Source organism: Cynoglossus semilaevis, chromosome 6 (assembly GCF_000523025.1).
Source record: "Cynoglossus semilaevis isolate Cse_v1.0 chromosome 6, Cse_v1.0, whole genome shotgun sequence".
In the NCBI taxonomy this organism is placed as follows: domain Eukaryota; kingdom Metazoa; phylum Chordata; class Actinopteri; order Pleuronectiformes; family Cynoglossidae; genus Cynoglossus; species Cynoglossus semilaevis.
Window position 1 is genome coordinate 12,255,628 of NC_024312.1, and position 19,924 is coordinate 12,275,551.

The 19,924-nt window shown below is 38.8% G+C and overlaps 3 protein-coding genes across 6 annotated transcripts in view; 1 reads left to right on the forward strand and 2 right to left on the reverse strand.

Annotated features, from left to right (window-relative positions):
• Positions 1–33: 33 nt before the first annotated feature.
• On the reverse strand, positions 34–4,503 carry tph1a (tryptophan hydroxylase 1 (tryptophan 5-monooxygenase) a). The gene is made up of 11 exons (XM_008312059.3): positions 4,366–4,503; positions 2,963–3,097; positions 2,689–2,872; positions 2,497–2,597; positions 2,353–2,420; positions 2,063–2,259; positions 1,809–1,944; positions 1,592–1,718; positions 1,400–1,495; positions 1,048–1,181; positions 34–940 (listed from the first exon to the last, which is right to left on the reverse strand). Exons 1-11 carry the CDS (start codon positions 4,453–4,455, stop codon positions 766–768), a joined length of 1,443 nt encoding a protein of 480 aa, XP_008310281.1. The 5' UTR covers positions 4,456–4,503; the 3' UTR covers positions 34–765.
• Positions 4,504–6,055: 1,552 nt separating this feature from the next.
• Positions 6,056–16,760, reverse strand: saal1 (serum amyloid A-like 1). 4 transcript variants are annotated; one of them, XR_003049856.1, is made up of 16 exons: positions 16,266–16,325; positions 16,103–16,197; positions 15,615–15,805; positions 15,298–15,399; positions 15,062–15,145; positions 14,882–14,961; positions 14,529–14,588; positions 14,337–14,452; positions 13,976–14,138; positions 13,511–13,593; positions 13,221–13,394; positions 12,673–12,806; positions 12,498–12,590; positions 11,976–12,086; positions 11,516–11,618; positions 6,056–11,265 (listed from the first exon to the last, which is right to left on the reverse strand). XR_003049856.1 is itself a non-coding variant. In XM_025056127.1 (15 exons), the coding sequence occupies exons 2-14, from the start codon at positions 16,104–16,106 to the stop codon at positions 12,009–12,011; spliced, it is 1,362 nt and encodes a 453-aa protein (XP_024911895.1). In that variant the 5' UTR covers positions 16,107–16,197; positions 16,266–16,325; the 3' UTR covers positions 6,056–11,618; positions 11,976–12,008. The 4 variants fall into 4 exon arrangements, 3 of the variants coding, with proteins under 3 accessions (XP_024911895.1, XP_008310282.1, XP_016888799.1); XM_025056127.1 differs by having other exon boundaries at positions 6,056–11,618; XM_008312060.3 differs by lacking the exons at positions 6,056–11,265; positions 11,516–11,618 and having other exon boundaries at positions 11,833–12,086.
• A 7-nt stretch (positions 16,761–16,767) lies between these two features.
• gtf2h1 (general transcription factor IIH, polypeptide 1) overlaps positions 16,768–19,924 on the forward strand; it is a 4,358-nt gene continuing 1,201 nt past the window's right edge. Inside the window, exons 1-12 of the mRNA XM_008312062.3 lie at positions 16,768–16,949; positions 17,288–17,454; positions 17,591–17,783; positions 18,002–18,170; positions 18,311–18,404; positions 18,576–18,725; positions 18,813–18,892; positions 18,983–19,116; positions 19,235–19,322; positions 19,402–19,490; positions 19,565–19,682; positions 19,775–19,865. Coding sequence (XP_008310284.1) covers positions 17,301–17,454; positions 17,591–17,783; positions 18,002–18,170; positions 18,311–18,404; positions 18,576–18,725; positions 18,813–18,892; positions 18,983–19,116; positions 19,235–19,322; positions 19,402–19,490; positions 19,565–19,682; positions 19,775–19,865 — 1,360 coding nt within the window. The 5' untranslated portion in view covers positions 16,768–16,949; positions 17,288–17,300. The remainder of the gene's footprint in view (positions 16,950–17,287; positions 17,455–17,590; positions 17,784–18,001; positions 18,171–18,310; positions 18,405–18,575; positions 18,726–18,812; positions 18,893–18,982; positions 19,117–19,234; positions 19,323–19,401; positions 19,491–19,564; positions 19,683–19,774; positions 19,866–19,924) is intronic.

Genomic DNA, 19,924 nt, shown 5'->3' on the forward strand with positions numbered 1-19,924 from the left:
AAAAACAAACAAACAAAGTAATGCCACAATAAACATTTCTTTTTTATTTTCTTTCAGTAATTTGATACATAAGTACATTATATCTATATATATTTACAGTAAAAAAATATTGTTTCCATTACAGGAGTACCACAGTATTCCTGTACAATTTTTTTAATTTTAAGAGAAAGTATTCAAAATTATAACTGTAAAACAGTTGCCAAATGTGTCATAATTACCATGATAAACATCCTTTAACACTGGTGTCACTTTAACATTTGTTTCTCAACAGCACAAAAAACAAGGATAATACATACACCAAATAATTAAACAAAGCACATTGTACAAATCACTGAAGTCAGAGATTAAATAAGAAGAATTTAATTTAAAAAAATGCATATAATCACGTACAACAGCTGCATTAAATACAGTAGACTGAAAGCACATCTGTGTTTGTTACACGTGAGCATGCTGTTTGGAGGACAGAAATGGTTTGCAACACAGACATTTATTCCATCAGAAACAACTGAAATAAGACGGGGCAGTTGAGAAGCAGCTCTTTGGGATCGTGACAAGGACTGATAGCAGCAGCTAAACATGACTCTGTAAATACACATAAATTGCCACTGACCATGTAATATAAACACAGAACTAGAGGTGCACATTCATGGTATTGACTTAGGGCAATGAACAGCCGGTACTGTATTTGTACAGTGATGCGAGGACTAACACATTGTAAGCAGTGATGCATGACTGGGATGGGACTTCTGATTTGTGTTTGGTCAGTCAGACGCCCAGTTGTTTGTTCAGCCGACTGAGGGCGTCACCTACTATATCAAGCTCGTGCCGAAGCTCCTCCACGACACTGTTGATGCTTGGAGTGTCTTTTAACACATCCACGCTCTGGGTGTACGGGTTGTATCGCACTGTGAAGGGACGCTTGATGGTCTTAGCAAACTCCCTATGATAACAAAGTAATTGTCATAAAACCAGTGGCATAAATATTTAATCGCTCGTTACTGGCCAATGCTGTTAGTCGAGTTGTTTAAAATGTTAACGATACTTTACCTCATCTTCACTTTGGCCTCCTCGAAGCTGTCTGACACAAAGTAAACATCCTGAAATGTTGTGATGATGCATTCTTGTTTGGATGTAACTTTGGGGTCAAAGGGCATTATCCTTGCATTCCCAGACAGTGCATGCTGAAAGAGATATACGAGATAAATATACATTAAAAAATGTCACAAAAAAGTCCTATATTTGTTTTTTGGATTCAGTGATATACAACGTCTAAAATCATAGACGTTGTCCATGTTGTTATATTTCCCAAGACTAAAATCATAGACGTTGTCCATGTTGTTTATTACTAATAATAAACGAACTACTAACTACTAACCCTAACCCTAACTACTGCATTTACCTTGAGCTCACTAATAGATGACAGCAGTCCTGCTCCGTAGGCTCGCAGCTTCCCCTCCTGTTTGCATAAGCCAAACTCCACTGTGAAGAAATAGCACTGCAACGGAAAGCATATAAAAGGCGTTACAGCAGCTCCCCTTGATTTCAGTTCAATCGAACTTGATTAAATTCATTTTTAACAAGCGTCACTCACTGTGGCCAGTTTCTGAACCGCATCATCCGAGGCCCCGAGAGAGGCCAGACCAATCTCTTGAGAGAACTGGGCGAAGCTGGGCTCTGCCAACAGGGGCACATGACCCAGCAGCTCGTGGCATGTGTCTCTGAATAACAAAAAGGCCAAAAATGTTAGGAGGAGCAGCCACTTGTGTGCATTTCACAACTCTTTTCTTGCTAAAGTAGATATGACTTACGGCTCTGGAGTATATAAAGGATCAGAGCTGTGCCTCACATACTGGGTACAGTGGAAAACACGAAAAGCCAAACCAGCAAGGAAGTCGCGTGGAGACAGATAACCTGCCACAGGCCTGATAGTGAACCCAGTACGTTCTAGAAAGATATTTAGATACAGTATATCAACAATTACATTAAAAAACAAAGAATATTGATTATTTTGTACACACTGTAAGGCATAAGGATGGTTCCTTTTATAAAAGATAAAAGCTACCTTTGAGGAAGCGTGAAACATCTTCAAGCTGAGGGATGTTGTCCTCTCGACATCCACAGTACTTGGACAACAGTGGCAGGTTCTTTAGGTATTCACGGCAAGCATGGGTTGGATACAACTTGTTGAGCTCCCTGTAAACAACACCCCATGTCTTTACCTCCTCCTCTGTGAACTCGATGCGAGGAATTGGTTCATCACTGAAATGAGAAAATAAGACTCATTTTTTTTAGATTTCTTTAAATCTTTTAAGGATTCTGAACTGGAGTTCACTGGATTATAGCTGGTCTTACTGTTTGTATGACATGGCAAGATCAGCAAAATACTTCCTCCTTTTCCTGTACACGTTGTCCTTGAAACCCTGAATAGAAAAAAGAGCAAACTATCATAAAAAAGTTTGTCTTAAAAAGATGAAATTGTGCCTGCTGAATACGTACAGGGTGGTCAGCGTCCAGTTCAGAGCCATACATCAGGACACGGTTAGCACATTTGTCCAAGTCTGAAATCTTCTTAGGGAACCAAGGTACATCTTCCATATCTGAGGATGGGACAAAGCGGGACAATTAGAAATTTAGTTTTTTCATTGGGTTTATTCATCTTAAACTCTGCGGCTGTTTGTGCTATCCCACCTTCCTCGTGTAGACAGGAATTATCTGGTAGCTCCATGCCAACCACATTCACTTGTTTTCTAAGCAGCTGAATAATTTCATTCAGTTGTTCATGGCTGCTGTCACAGTCCACAAATATTTCAAATTCTGAGTTGCGTCGTTTGGATTTTCTTGACTCTATGTGTACAAGGTTGACATGGTTGTCCTGTAAGAGAGTAAATTATTTAGCTAAAAAATTCATACAGTAAATTAAAAAAGAGATCATGTATAATAAACGTTTGAATATTGTACATACTTGGAATAGTTTGAGTGCCTTCAAAAGTCCTCCAACTTCATTCTTGAGGGAAAAGATGATTGTTGCTCTTCCTTTCTCTGATGTATTCTTCTTCTCATTGTTCTCCTCAATTTTCATGAAAGTGTATTTGTTTATCTTTGAAGAGAAGTGAAAGTATATTTTAATATTGTATAAAAAGATCGTACTTTCTTTACTTTAAAAAATATGTATTATAATAAAATCTGCAGAGGATTTGGCCGCGTTTCAATAGGTGAACCAACAGCAGTTCGAGATGTTAGAAAAATTAAAACTGTCTTCTTGTAAACGTGTGGTGGTGAAGGGCTTCAGCTGCAGTATAAGACCACGTACCCGCTCCTCGTTCAGGACCTTGGACAGCGCTTTTATGTAGACTAGCGCTCTGTCCGCGCCAACAGCACAGACCGTAGACTCTGAGCGCTCTGTCCGCGCCAACAGCACAGAAAACTAACAGTAAAATTGAATTGAACAATTTCTCCTTCCTTCTGGGTGGAAAGTAATTTTTGCGTTTATACGTAAGTTTTTTTAGACGAAGCCATTAGATAAACAGAATATCTATGAAAATGACTTGAGGAGCGGGGAAGCCGCATCTGTCATTGACAAAACAGCGCGACGGACCAGTCGGTGGTGCAGTCTGGACCGTTGGGTCATTGAGAGTGTTAGTACAGCGAGACGGGTTCAGGACGATCCCCGGGGTCAAGTCTCATTTTAACGAAGATGAACTTGTCTCTGTGTCGGAGAATCGTCTTAGTGAAATCCCATTAGAAACAGAGAGGCCGATTATTAGCCCCGTTTGTTGACAGCAGTCGGTCAGCGGCGCACTACTTCTTGTTTAAACAGTTTTTGCTGTCGACTAAAATCAAAATACAGTACGAACATGGCTGGTCAATTTACAGTTATTTGGAACAGTCATTTCCTGGCTCTACACACTGTACACTGTACAGATACTGATTAAAGTTAAACATGTATTTGTTAATGATATTAATCGATTTTTGAGCAAGAAAACCTCGGTATAAGCCACAGTCCACGGGGTTTGCATACATTTTCAACATTTTTAAAAAACGGACACATTTTTCTATTGCTTATTGATAATAATTTATTTAAAGAGTTGTAAAGTCAGATTTATTGCTAAACGAATACAGAGTTTTACGAATAAGTATGTCCTGATTGGAAATTTAAATTTATCACATAATAACCCTCTTATCCCTTTGACGTAAATAATCTGTGCTGACGACAAACTGAAGGCTTAGAACTGTTTGGATACAGGACGGGCCGTTCATAACCTGTCACAAAACCTGTGCTGCTGACAATTATTTTCTAAAGTAATAATAATAATAATAATAATAATAATAATAATAATAATAATAATAATAATAATAATGCCTCACCTCATTATTCAGGAATTTCTCTTCAATCCCAATATTAATGGAATCAAAGGACCGTCCTCGACGTGGTCCTTCCACTTTGTTGGAGTACATGTTAAACCTCTGCTGCAGCTGAGCCTTTTTATGTCGCCTGCTTTTAAAGGAAGCCTTCTGTCCATGGGACGTAAAGCGCACGTTGCTATTTAACCAGAGGGAGACAGAGGGGTGAGGGGGTGGGGAGGGTTGGGGGGCAGGAGGGGGCCCTAATCTCAGCCCCAGCAGCAAATGGAAAAAGAGCAGCAGTGCTCACGTCATTAGGGAACGGTGTGACTAAAACTGTCCTTGATTTCACACCGTATGATAAAAGCTACATACTATAGTATATGGGTGTTTTGACATGTTCCTGCGTTTACTCCCCTAATTTAATCGCAGAAGAATGATTGTAGTTTTCACTTCTTGTTGTTTGTCTAAAAATGTAAAATGAACAAAAAACAAAACAAAATAAACCTTATGACCTCCGTTCAAGTCGTATGCTTTTAGGCAGTCTGCTCACTCAATCACTTCACATTTAAATCACTGCACACACACCTTTTTGTCAGTTTGACTCACATGGTAAACTTGCAGCCTAAGATTTCAAAAAAAAAAGGGCAGAAAAGAGCAAATAATTTGGCAACCGAAAAACTCAACATCGGATTTTATGTCTTCAGAGTGTCTTTCTTTATTTATGTGAGGAAAATAATTGGCTTTATTGGCCTTGAACATATACAGTCACTTATACATTATACGTATACATTTACACCATCCTTGGGAAGCAAGAGAAACACCTAATGGTTCTTACATGGACAGAAACGGCAGCACAAGTCTGTATAATAGGCTAAATAAAAATGACCATCTTATCATACCCTTGGTATATAGTATATAGTTGTATTTATCCACCACACCTTAAAGGTTGGACTGTGAAAAAATGTTCAGACATTTAACTGGTCCATAGCGCAAAAAAGGTTGGGGGCCGCTGTTTTAGATTACTAATCAAGCAAGCTCTGTTATGGTTTGGGGCTGCATTTTGACTCTAATACTGGGGACGTTTTAATATTCATTTACATTGTAATTTTAAAAAAGTATTAAACAAAGGTTAGCAGTACAGTACGTTGTCATGATTCTCCTGTACATGTAGTTTGGGCCCCATGTTGATCTCATTCACTCCAGTCAATTCCAGTTGAAGTTTCGAGTGCAGACAACCTCAATCCTAGTTCTTCTTTGTTTGTTGACACCCTGACTGAAAGTACAGTCAAAGTCTAAGAGGATTCAAACGTAGCCAGCCACCAGCCTTCGTACAGTGATCCACTCCTCTGCACTGTAAGCACTTCTGGGCTCGCGTGCACATTGCAGGAATAATCTGCATGTTTTCCTTCTCTTTAACACCGTCAGCCTTTTAATAAGATCAAGATAATTAAGCGTAAAGGCTTTAGAGACCTAGAATCCAGCACTGAACCTGAGAGACCTCATTACTTTAAACCCATAACACCGCTGTTTCTTTAAGCATTAGTCCTTTAACAAATGGGACAGGTGACATGTGTTTGTCTTCCAATCATTTCTCTTACTATACCGTGATACATGTACGCGACGTGGCTAGCTTTCATCTCAGGTGGTTTTGGCATGTGTCCCTCGTGACATGGACAGAGGGGTTACGTAACTGAAGAGCCAGTGAAGGAAATTAACCACTTGTTTTTCTGAATGGGGAACACATGTCTGTGCTCAGAGTGTGAGTCAACATTCTACCTACAGGAAACACCTGTTATGTCTCCTGATCAAATCACTGACACTGATCCTAATGTTGTTCTACACTGCAAATGTTTCCATACACACACACCGTAAGTCCAATGATTACCTGCCTGTCGGCCACATGTCTGATAAAGTCCACATCAAGGACAACCGTTTCTGTTTAAATACACAACAGTGTCCACCCTGTAGTTCCCCTACGTATTAACTTTGTCAGTCATGATAGGATTAATAAACCTCAGCAAATAGAGTGTAAACTACACTGCCCTTGGATTACTGCGATAACTCTTGACACTCTTCCTCTTTTTATTTATAATAAAAAAACATGTACCAGAATGTACCAGTTCCTAAGCTTTAGTTGATCAAAATATGATATTGTAACATACATTTCGTACATTTTATGATGAATAAACAATGATGAGATGAGGAGGATATTAATTCTTGCAGATTTCCAAGTGGTCAATCTCTGCTTTATTAAAAGGCTTAAGCTCTAGTCTCACTGTCTGGAGTCTACGGTCAGACGCTGTTGTCTGAGCCTCCTCTTAATGGTCTGGACTCCAAACTGATGGTTATTGATGTCCCCCAGACCATTACAGATGCTGTTGGTCCTTTTGCACAGGTGCATCTAAAATCATTAGTTACACGTATGGATCTGATCAAAAAACAGGCTTCCACACAAATAAAGAATGTACTTTTTTACAAAGTTAATATGGCTAAGGGCTCATGGTTCTATAAGGTATTGCGTGTGGTTTTGTGGTTTTGGAAAATGTGAGAAAAAGACATTCAACTGCAACCAGAGATGGTTTACTCCATGACTGAATGTTCTGACAGTACTCAAGATAGTTTTTGTTGTTAGCAATTTTTTTTCTCTTTGTGGAGATTTAAAAAAAAATCTAGTGAATACATAACAATCCAACGTGCGTGCTCTACTTGGCCTGTGTAGAGGAAACTTTGTCCATTGACACAGTCGTTCGTCAGCAAACACCACAAAGGGTAAACCAGGCTACTGCTGCTGCTGCTGCTGTTGCTGCTGCTGCTGCTGCTGCTGCTGCAGAGAATTGCAACGCCCAAAGACATGTTAACTATGACTAATACGTAGTGAAGGGCTGGATTTTTCCCACTAGAATAGCTGTTGACGCTCGTGACGCTTCTTCTCTATGAAGAGGTGGAAAAAGAACAGGAAAAGGACAAAGCCTGTTGAATGATGTGACCGCGTCATTGTTCACTAATGAACTGAAGCCCAAACAACTGGCTCTTGCAGAGAGAGGCCAAACACAACTAAAGTACACCTATAAATACATGACTGTAAAGGTCCAGTCGTCCTGCTCACGTCTTTGATGTTTGCTGTCTTGACAGGTCCTGGAGAAAAGATCTGCTTCGTTTATACCATAACCAAAGGACTTTAAGGCTTCAGGCTGGTTTCAGGTTTCAAATATTGTGCAGATCACTAATAAATACAAAGGTAGTTTTTAGGATATTTTTGGAAACAGCTGCTGATCAAAAGAATAATAAGAAAGTTACAGATGTTCTGAGGCTGTTCTCTTCTTTTGGCCTGTTGTCAGAGCGGTGTCCTCCGCTCTCCCTGCAACCTATGAATATTAAGTGACACAGATAATGAAAGGCTTTGAGATGATTTTAGTCCAGATCCCTTCCACGGGCGGCAGAATGCATTATGATGAGGGTGGCTCATTATGGTTGTCTTTTGTGGACCATATATTCCTCTACATCCACTAATCTTCTCTGGCCTCTTTTGTCCTTCGTCGGAGACAGTGAAACAGCACATCAACTATCCCTCTCTAACCTTATCTCCAAACTGCTCCGTCATAACTTATTATTTGTAATCCCTTCCATCCTCATCACTTCCAGGGAAGATCTCAGCATCTTCATCTCTGCCACCTCCAACTCTTCACCTTTTAACTATTAGACAGAGCCACGAGGTCGGGCACACTTTTTGGCTCACAGGTCGAATTGAAGTCAAAATTTGACTTTCAAAGATAATCTAGCACGTTTGACGTCCGCTGCCTACTAGTGACATCAACAGATATTACAGTCGATTCCTTGTAATGCATGAAATAGAAGGATTGACATTGTCTGTACCAGCCGGCCGTATCTGGTCCACGGGCCGTAGTTTGCCCAGGTCTGCTCTAAACCCAACATCAACTACTCTCTTAAAACCCTGCTCTTTTCCAGCCTGTCTGCACCATTTTTCTCCACTTTTGTTCATTATAATGAGAGGAAGGTAAGCTTAACTGTTTGGTTTTTTTTTGTTTGTTTTTGTTTTAAAGTGAAGCTGTGCTACAGATGTGCGTGGCTGTGTCGAAGCTGCACTCAGCCCACTCTGTCCCAGTTCTGTTCAGGTTAATCAGAGGGATTTAATCACAGTGTCTGAGCATCAAGCTGTGAGGGATCTAACTGTCTAATCCGTCCCATGGCACTTAGAGGCAGCTCAAGCAAGGCATTAAAGCTGCACCACATCTTAGATCACACTGTAGAAGATAAGGAATTCTGGAAAACTAGAGGGTGAGAAGGTGGAGGTCCATATCACGACCAAATATTCAGAATATTTTTTATTGTCTTAATCCTCCTAAATGTTTCAGGTTGTTTATAATAGCGTATCCATGGTGATGAAAGGCGTTGTTCTTATTTTACAATAATCAGGACAGCTTAGGATGAAGGCTCAAAGTCTACCATCACTTCATGAACACGGTTCCTCTCTTTCATCTCCACCTGAGACTTGTTTGAACAACTAACCAATCTAAACAGCGACTGGTCCGCCCGCGTGCACTTCCTCTGACGGGACACCGTCTCTTTAATTAGCTCCGATTCTTTCATTACAGAACAAACAGGAACATGTGCCACATGGTGACAGGCGTCCGTGTGCACAAGGTCAGACAGGATGGAGCTCCACCAGTAAACACCTGCACCATTCAAAACACACATGTAGATGATTTATTAAAGGGCTTATGATGTGACTCCAACACACTGGAAGTCTGACTCAGAGAAGTGGGAAAACACGTCTTTGTTAAGAGGAAAATTAATAATTATAGTACACAAGTGTGTGTTGTTGTTGTGTGTGTGTGTGTGCTACCACAGGATGGATTGAAGCAACAATGTGTTGAAATGGCTGAAGACTGAGAAGAAAGAATTTCTGTCTTGTATTCTTATTTGATTTATGAATTAAAGATAACACACTGTTACTGACACGATTAAAACCAGGGTCTGACAATACCAGCTGAGGAGAATGTGGAAAAGAGTTGTACAGAGCAGGAAGTCAGTCCTCTGTGCTTATCAGCCGATGTCATTTAATTTGCTGGTCTATGCACATTAAAAACACAATTTCTATGAGGTTATAACAGCATGATGAAATATACTTTGACTGGCCGTTCATTAGTTAATCCCTGCTGCCGCATCATTAACAGTAGCAGACGGGCTTCTGGGTGCACGTCACCACATCACAGCAAAACGTCAGAGTCTTTGATATTTGGGGATCACTGAGGGCAAAGTTTCATTGTGATTGTGTTGACAGGAGATAGAACGTCAGGGAACTCAGGAAATGAGCTGGAGGCCCTTTGATTGTGGCTAACATCATGATGGGTCTTTATGAAAGCACCTTCAGGTGCTTGTGAATAGGACCAGGGCTTGGAATCAAAGGAGAGGGAGAACGTGACGCTGCTCACACATTCTTTATCCCTTCATTAGCCCCCCTCCCCTCACCCGGCAACAGGTACACAAGTGTCAGACGCAACCAGGGCTACGTGGCAAATACGCGTGTTTGTTCATCCAGGATCCAGAGTCCAACGTTAAAACATAAAGCATAAACAAGTCTGTGCATAATGTGAGCTCTGTTCAAACGTCTTAATCCTGCATCCACAGAACATGGTTGCATGTCAAAGTCCATTTCTGGTGATAGAGTTAGAGCTTTGTGTTCATAAATCCCAATATTACCAGGGATGGCTAATTTCCTGAAAATGTAATTAAAAAGTTTCTCTTAAATGGTCAAAAGAATAACTGAATTTCTTATTCAGCTTAAATGAGTAGTACATATATAATAATCTGACATGTCATATTATTAGAATAAGTGCAGGTCATAACAAACGGGATCTAGAGTATCTAGAATTTTCTAAAGGATCTTGAGTACAGAAGTGAGTGTTGAGTCATGAGTTGGGCAATATTCAAAAGTCCAATGGTTTTTAAAGTAGATAAAGCCACAAGTAAAGAACAGAAGCTATAATAATAAAGAGTGATTAAAAGTCTGGACTGAATTTGCACAAAATTACAAATATGTTGCTTCGTATTATCATTGCACGTTGACTGGTCTACCTGCAGCCCCGATCTCTCTGTTATTAAAAATATCTGAAGCATCATGAAGGAGAACCAGACAACAACGACCAGAGGCTTAAATTTCTATACAGAATGAATTAGCAAAATGTCCAATAGTGCAGTAAATATTATTTAATTTTCCAAGTGTGTTAGAGCAACAGCTACGGAAATAATGTATTACCAGCATCATTAGTTTGAATAACATCTCTATTAACTTGGTAATAATATAAGAGATATTTTTTGAAGTGAACCTTTAATTTACATGAGGTTTAAACCTCATAAACAGTGCTAATTATTACATGAATGTCACACTGATGAGACACAGAAATATAAGAGTTTTCATCTGAAGTGTCAGGTCATTCAAAGAACAGGAAGTGCCCTGTGTGGGCAGCGGTTGGAATTCACTGACATCCAGCATCAGACAGACCTGACATGTTGTGCATCACTGATGTGTATAAAACACCAGGCCAACTGCCGCCTGCTGTGCAGGGAGTCACATCACATCACGCCGCCGTGAAAGGCAGCAGACCGACAACGAGGTTTGACAGCCGAGCAGTAAACATCCGGGTTCAGGTCTGATCTCTGTGACATGAAACACCTGCCGGCGTGGCCCAAAGACGGAGCAGCCAACTAACTAGCCACCAGCAGTCTTGAAAGGCCAAGCTTGACAGCGCCAAATGAGTGTAGCCATTTAAACGACAAACAGAATATGACTTGCAGATTCAGGCACCAGCCACCTACGAACATCAGGCTTAGAGTCTACGCTCAGACCTTCCTGTATAGAGACAGCAGGACTGATGAGACACGTCGTTGCCATAGGGTGATCTGTACAACACACACACACACACACACACACACTCTGTGACCACCTCAGGATTTCCATTAGAAAGCATGTTCTCCATTTCAATCCAGGCTTTAATTAAAAAGCTGCTATATTCACAGAGCCGTCGTGAGCTCACTGGAAATGTGCAGGCTGTCCTGCTCTTCTGCGTGAGTGGGCGAATCGGTGCATTTGGAAACCAAATGAGTTCATTGTTACTCCGCTGAAGGCTTTCATCTAATTTATTGTCCTTACCGAGTGACTGTCACCCTCTGGTAAACACTTGATGTTGTCATCAGCATTAGCTCCATTACTCATATGCTTGAAAGGGTGATGCAATACACACTTGGCAGTTTCCCTTTTAAGAAACAAATAGAAATAAACAAATAATGTAAAAAATGTTTCAGAATTTTTTTTACAGTCAAACTAAAGCAGATTTTCACCTAATGTTCCTTGTTGGAGATGTTTTAGGAAATGTTTGTTTTTTGATACTGTACTCACACAAATGTTCAAATAACATTGCTCAAAATATGCTAAAATATGATAACCATTTCATTATAATTGCTACTGCCTTGTTGTTGTTAAGCATCATTTTATTAAAATATATGAAATTCATCAAACCAGAAACATTCTTCATTAGGACAATATCATTACTCGTGTGAAACACATACACGTGTGTATGAAACAAAATCAGTGGAAATAAAAATGGTCCCACCACCAGACGTGGACGAGTGACGTGCGGAGCCCGTCAGTCAGGAAACTGTTTCCTCATCACATCTGCCAACTGAGGATCGGCCTCTGACAACATGTCCTGCAGGTGCCGCAGCTGCAGGAGGAAGAAGAAGAGATGAAAATATGAGATTTTTTTTTTTCGGTCTCTGATTCCAGCCTGAGATCATATTATAAAAATAAACTTGTTACAAAAAAGACTGAAATTGATTCCAATTTAAACTAAACTGTACAATGTCCAAACCCTAGGATACAGTGAATATACTGCAATAAGCCATTTTTGTAATCAATATCTTTAGTAATTTTAGACTTTAATTCTGTCGTAACAGGAATATAATTTCATTAATCTTTCTCATGGATGAAAATATTTGTTTTTGATAATAATTTCCAAATCACATGTAACCAAGTGCAACTGTGTGTTTAATCAGACGTATAAAAATAATCAGCCACAATCAGCTGGGTTATTTATAACAAACACACTATATATATTGAAAAAAAAAAAACTTACTGAAGCTTTATAACCTTGATCCAAACTGCCAGCAGCTGTGAGACAGGTCTTTTCTGTCAGTAGACCATTCTTTACCAAATCTGCCACTGTATCCTGTCAAAAAAAGAAACTGTTTACATTAGGTTTTACAAAAGACATCAAAAACAACAGCAACAATGATTTTGTGTGGTCATACTCTGGTGATCTGTTGGCAGATGTCTGCAAAAAACTCTGTTGCGATCTCTGCCAGAGTCTGTAACTGTTCGTCTTCTGTGTGACTCACACTGTGCTGCTGTAGCACCTGCAATATGGTTGCAATAAGGTGCAGACCTGGAAATGGACAGAACATTTAATGTAAATAATTCACTCTGGGTATTAAGATATTAGAAAAGTTCTATTTAGACGGGAAAATTAAAAAAAAAGCTTAATTTTAATGTTAATCATTTGATTTGATGTAAATATCTATATTTAAATCCATGTGAAATTATATATGTATATATATATGTGTGTATATATTTTATACACGTGTGGAATTATATATGTATATAAATATATATATATCACGTGTGAAATTATATATATGTATATAAATATATATATATTTCTTAAACATAGATGTGCATACATGTACACATAAATTTACATGTATATACTGTATATATATATTTTTTTTTTTTAACTAATAGTATTTTTACAGAAAGAGTCATTACTTGAACATCTAGATACTTCATTGGTCAAACATACTTATGTTGCCTTTTCTGGACCACTGATCCTGGCACCTGTACAGAGCCTGAAGGACAGAGAGGGACAGGATCAACAGGCTCTTCTGCTCCTGCAGGAAAACTGAAGGATCATTTTTCTGGTAAACATCCTCACAGACAAAGTCCCAGACCGTTTTGCCTGGTCCATCCAGGACAGCTAAAAGGTACAAAAAATAACACTTTTTATCTGTTCATATAGCAGATCAACAACAACAGTGAGGGCACAGCCCTGAATTTGTCAGACAGTCACGTGGCAGCTGAACACAGACTTACCAAAAGCCTGAATACCCTCATCTGTGGTAGTGAGGAGCTGAAGAACGTGGAGGTAAACCTCTAATCCATTAGGACTCTCTGGTCTGTGAAGACAAGTCAGTGCTGCTGTGTTTACAGTATGACGGTGCCACAAACAACTGTGTTCTCTGTATAATACTGCTGCTGTATGTCACAATTCAACATTTGAATATTATTTAAAGACAAATATATAAATAAGACCATGAGTGTTAGGAACAGAAGTTAATAAAACAAAGTATGACCAAATATAAATGATTATTTCTACAGTTACTGCCTTCAGTTTTTGTAAGTTCTGTATTAATTTTTGACATTTTAATAGTTTTCCTGCAACTGAATACTATCCATAGTTTCTTATTAATTATTTAATAATTACTATATAAGTCTGTGTTGATTTTCACAGAGAAAACATTGCCAACAAGATCACGAAATAAACCTCCAAATTCCCACCTGAGCTGCCTCGCTGCCTCAACCAGGCATGAGACAAGATCCAGACGGCACTCTTCGCCATCCTCTTCCTCACTTGGCTGAGCTGTGATCCAACTCTTCATCAGCTCTTCGTCAAGGTCAAAAAGTTTGTCAACAAGTTCTCCAACCTTTTCAAGCAGATCCGCTATAAAAAAAAAGTTTTTTTCACTTGTTAAAATCCAAAAGATTTTGCATACACCCGATGTTACACAGCCAAATGGATGTGATGTGATTCATCTGTCTGTAACATTTTTTTATTATTTAAAATTGTTTTATTATTATTTTTATTAAGAAAATAAAAATTATACAGCTCTATATGAAGAGGAAAAACTAAGTACTGTACTGTTAGTAGAGCTGCTCATGATGAAACACAGGTGTTGTTTCACAGACTTCTGCTGTTTTATCCGATCAAGCCAGAGGACAGAAACATCTTTCTGAGAGAGACACGTGAGCAGCAATCTACAAACGAAAGAAAAAGTTATGTTTTCTTCCACATCACAAAGGCCCACATGCCCACGGGGAAAACAAACGTTACCTGTTTGTTTCCAAAAGGGTTGGAGGATCTGTGTCTCCTAGTAGGAGCAACAGCACAGCCCTGTGGACAGAAAAAGAAATACATCAGATGAGTTTATCGTTATATGTACATTAATATATATTTTTTTATGTCCACAAAAAAGTCAAATATAAAGGAAGCATTTGGAGAAGTAATTAAAATACAACCAAAATATAAACAGTAATAATGTCTATATTATATAATACTAAATAAAAATGAAAAAAATATAAAAACATAGTAAGAAAAAAAAATCATTGCTGTGGTGTGTATGACTGAGCAAGTAGAAACAGATATGACAAAAGATGTGTTACAACATGTCACAGATGTTAACTCACCCTAAGTCTTCATTTTGACTGAGACTTAGACAAGATTCGGGAAAACATGCAATGTTTCCTAGGATTCCCACACAAATTTCCTAAAAGGCACAGAGAAACAAAAACATTTTTTCAACTTCCAGTCAATATCAAATTATGAAGCTGGATTATATTTTATAAACAGGAGAGATATTCACTCACTGTGAGACGTGGACATCGAGATTTGGATATCACACCCAGAAGGATATCAGTAGCTTTGAATTCCTGCAGTAAACCAGCAACGTCCTGAAAACCATCGTGAAAATATGTTGAATTTCACTTATTTGCTGTTTACCCAGTTACTTCTACCAATAAATAAATAAATAAAAACAGAAGTTCTTAAGTTTTAAGTGCCAAACAAAATTCAAAATGAAACAAAAAGAGGTCTAAATTTGAACCTTATCCATAGCCATATCCCAGACTATGCATAGAGCTTCTTCGTCACTATCGCTGAGCTGCATTTGATTTTCAGAATCCTCTTCTGAATGTTCAGTGACCATCTGCATGACAGACACATAAACATGTGAATTTTAAAAGACTGAAAACTGACAGAAAGACATAGCTAGAAGTTTGACATCAACTTAACTTCACGACCAAAACAAAGCTAAAACAACCTTTAAAATAGTTTGATATGTGTGTGTTCTACATCTAATATTTTCTACATCTCAAATCCCACTGTTCCATTTTAAAGCTTGTTTATACTGCAGCAGCTTACCTGGATGAGACGAGTTAAGGTGCTGAACAGCCAGTGTTTGCTGTAGACTGTCTCTCCAATTGCATCTGTATTTTCTTTTTCTTCTCCATCAGTTGTCTCTGGAGGTGGTGATGGGTTACGGTACATTACAGGGGAGTCTGCAGTTGGAGATGAAGACCTCTGGCACTCCTCTGGATCATCTGCACTGGAATCTGAACAAAACATTGGCGTTTAAGATTCCATTGAAAATTTTCATGATTGCTTAACAACCGAGAAATAAACCTTTATTTTGGTCCAAATATAATAAAGTATGAATGCAGTTCACGTTGTGTTTTTGGGTGATACGCAGTCAATTCTTTATTCTCAATTAACAAGTAATGTGTAGAAAAAAACAGAGGTTACGCTGTAAAGTTATTAAATAAAGCAAGAGTTGCCAACAACAAAAACCAAATAAGCTATTGCATCTAGAAGTGGCCAAACATCAACGATTTGAGACATTTCCTACTCACCCATGAGTGTCCGAGTGTCTTCAACTATAGTTAATGATCAATACATGGAATATAAATGTTTATTTTCAAAGACTACTGTCCATGCAGTTTAAAAATTATAGTTAATGATCAATACATGGACTATAAATGTTAAATAAAGACTACTGTCCATGCAGTTTAAAAAACTGGGCTAAAGACAGTCCCAGAACGTTTCAACGGCGTTTCCACTTCTTCTTGTGCTCAGTCACTTTTCATCTAGGTGAAATGATCTCCCCCTCTAGGATGCATGAGGAATGACTGGGTGCTCAGAGTGGTGGGTTAAAGCACATCCTCTCGCCATTTCTTTCACAAATCCCGAATAATTACTTTTTAAAATATTAAATATTAAATACTAAAACAGTTATTTAGCTTGTTAGCTTGTACCAGTATCCAAGGAAATAAGAAAAATATTCAGCAAAGACTGGTAACATTGCAACGTCTGTTTTAAAGACTAAAATATATTTAATACAATTTTTAAGTTAAGCAAAACAAAATACAAAAGCAGGAGGCGATATTACCGCGAAAGGTGTGTTTCCTGTAGTTCGACCTCTCAACCCCGGCGTAATGTGGCGGTAAAGTTGTGTTTTAACCTGTGTTAAACAATAAATAGAAGACTGGAACCTCAGTCTTCACAGCTCTGCCGCACCGGACCGATTTGAGTGTGACACCCAACTCGGCAGTCGCCGATGTCAGGGCGTTTTGTGTTCGGGAATTCAAATTCTGTTTGAAATAAATAATTCTGTCATACTTACAGTTACCTATACGTTATTTGAGGACTATGTATTTATGAAAGGAGGGTTGTTTCGCTGCTGCGTTGTTTTAATTTCAGGTAAAGTAGTTTTTTTGCCCAATTCTTCATCAGGCATTATCTTTTGTATGTTAACCACAGCTAACTGGTTAGCGGAGTTCTATATCAAATCCGGAAATAAAACAACGGTCTTATTGTGTCCAGGTTACACTAACACATATAGAGAAAACCAAATCATTGCTATTGTTTATAACACGGTCATACGACCTAATACTGCCCAAAGATTTGTTACATAGCTTTAGTGGAACGTGTAGAGACTTAAATAAATAATCCTGCTCTAGCAATCCTTTAATCTGTGTACCAGTATGACGTTCATGGTTTAATGATGATAATCAAAAACATGTTATAAATTCTCCCAGTTTTCTGTGGGTGATGGCATCACTGTCAGAGGAGGTACTGCTGGTGGTGAAGAAGGTTCGCCAGAAGAAGCAGGATGGAACACTTTATCTAATGGCTGAACGCATAGCCTGGGGTCCAGAGGGAAAGGACCGATTTACAGTCAGCCATCTCTATGCAGATATTCGCTGTATGTATAAGGACTTTACTATAATTGTATAATAGACTGTTCAGTGATCGTAATGATTGTTAAGTTCAGATTGTAATATAATTTCTTAGTTTATGCATTATAGTGCCTTTGCTGAATCTATTCATTCCCTGGACAGGTCAGAAGATCAGCCCAGATGGTAAAGCCAAAGTTCAGCTCCAGCTGGTCCTACATACTGGAGAAAATATCACATTCCACTTTGCCAATGAAAGCACTGCAGTCAAAGACCGAGATGCTGCCAAAGAGCTGTTGCAGCAGCTACTGCCCAAGTTTAAGAAGAAAGCCAACAAGGAGTTGGAAGAAAAAAACAGGTGAGTGAATTGCTTTACTAATAGTCATACTTAATACTCAATATCAACAAACACCACAACAGACAAAATCAATTCTCTAATTCTTACTAGGGTTGACTTTGTGGAAGAAGGTTTTATTGTCTTTTTAGTAATGGATTTGAGTACAGTCCTACATTCAAAATGATATTATAATGCTTGTTTATATTTCATCTTAAATCTTCTCTGTTCTTTTTCTCTAGGATGCTTCAAGAGGATCCAGTGCTGTTCCAGTTATATAAAGATCTTGTAGTCAGCCAGGTGATCAGTGCTGAGGAATTCTGGGCCAACAGGTTAGGAGGTGTAAACAACACAGACCAGGCACTATATAACAACAACAAGCAAGAAGTTGGTATCTCTGGAGCTTTCCTGGTGAGTAGTTCTTCTAAACATGGTCAAACCTTTATGCCTTATATTAATACTTCAGGCTATTTTAATTTACAACAACAGCTGGTTGAGTTAATTTCTTGATAAACAAGTAAATTTAACCAGCTTTTATTTGTGCCCTGCAGGCAGATATTAGACCTCAGACAGATGGCTGCAATGGATTAAGATATAATCTGACAGCGGATATTATTGAATCCATCTTCAGGACATATCCTGCAGGTAAACTTCATCTTCACTTTGGCTTTAGTTGTGATGGTTGATTTTACCAAGCTTTCACTAGTCGCATTTGCACGAAAATGGTCGTCCGACTTAGAGGCAGAAACAGTGTTGTTTGTGCCTGTCATAAAAACAGGAACACATTTTACAAATATGTTTTCATTGTATTTGCAGTGAAGCAGAAATATTGTGAAAATGTGCCTCACAACCTGACAGAGAAGGAGTTCTGGACACGTTTTTTCCAGTCCCATTATTTTCACAGAGACCGCCTCAACACAGGAACACAGGACATATTCTCAGAGTGTGCCAAACAGGATGAAAAGGGTGTGTGGTTTTTTTGGTATGATGTCAGCACATGTGCACCTTCCTGTCAGCAAAGTACACTGTTGCACACTTATCTGTCCAATGCAGGGTTAAAGTCGATGGTGATTCAAGGGGTGAAGAATCCTTTACTTAACCTCCTGGCATTGGATGACAACACCTTAGATGAGGTAACAATTGGTGGACAATCAGCCAGAATTATGGTTTTCATATTATTATCCCTCTTTCAACTCAGATCTTGAATTTTTGCTGAAAAACAGGGATATGGAGTTTGTTCACCACAACCTTCGACCTCCGTCGCGAACCGGACTGTGAAAGAGAGCAGCAACTCTGCCATTATAAAGCGCTTCAATCATCACAGTGCTATGGTGCTGGCAGCAGGCTCACGCAAAGGGTACAGAGAATACATTGCACCACCTCCTAACTTTTTTGACATTTTAAAGTGTTTGTAAACACTCTTCTTACCTGCTTGGAATTGATTTAATTTTGAAATTGTTGACATGTTTTAACAGAGAAACGTTAAATGATCAAGGCAGTGAGACGAGCAGCACGGATGGAAACTCTAGAGATTCAGACTGTTTTCATCCTCCTGTAAAAAAGGTAACTTTCCCTCTGCATCTGCACAGAAACTTTTCACAATGAGATAAATAATTTGTTAAACTGATCCTTTTTTTCCAAGGCTAAATTACAAGAAGCAACAGAATATGATGATCTCCAAGGGGAAAACAGACCAAAAACAGTTCCACTTAACCTCAAGAAGTCTGACAGGTACATTTAGTTCACCTGCTGTTCTAGTTCAGTTTTTTTAAACATTTCTATAATAAGGTGTCATTATTTACCAGGTATGCTCATGGACCTGTGCCACTTCAGTCCCACCAGTACACAACAAGCCAGGACATCATCAACTCTGTCAACTACATCCATCATGAGATGTCCAATTACAAACCCAACCTAACTCAGGTGGGTTAAATCAAGTTTATAAAAAATAAGACATATTGTCATTAATGAGAACAGAAATGACAACTAGTAAATTATAATCTTGCTTTGTTTAGGTGATGTCCAGCACAGCAGCTAGTTCTGCCATTGCCGCACTGTCTCCTGGTGGCATCCTCATGCAGGGAGGTGCACCACAAGCCATACATCGTGAGTAATAGTTTATCACCTGCAGTCACTTTTAGTTTCTCTGATGCAGCTTCAGTTCA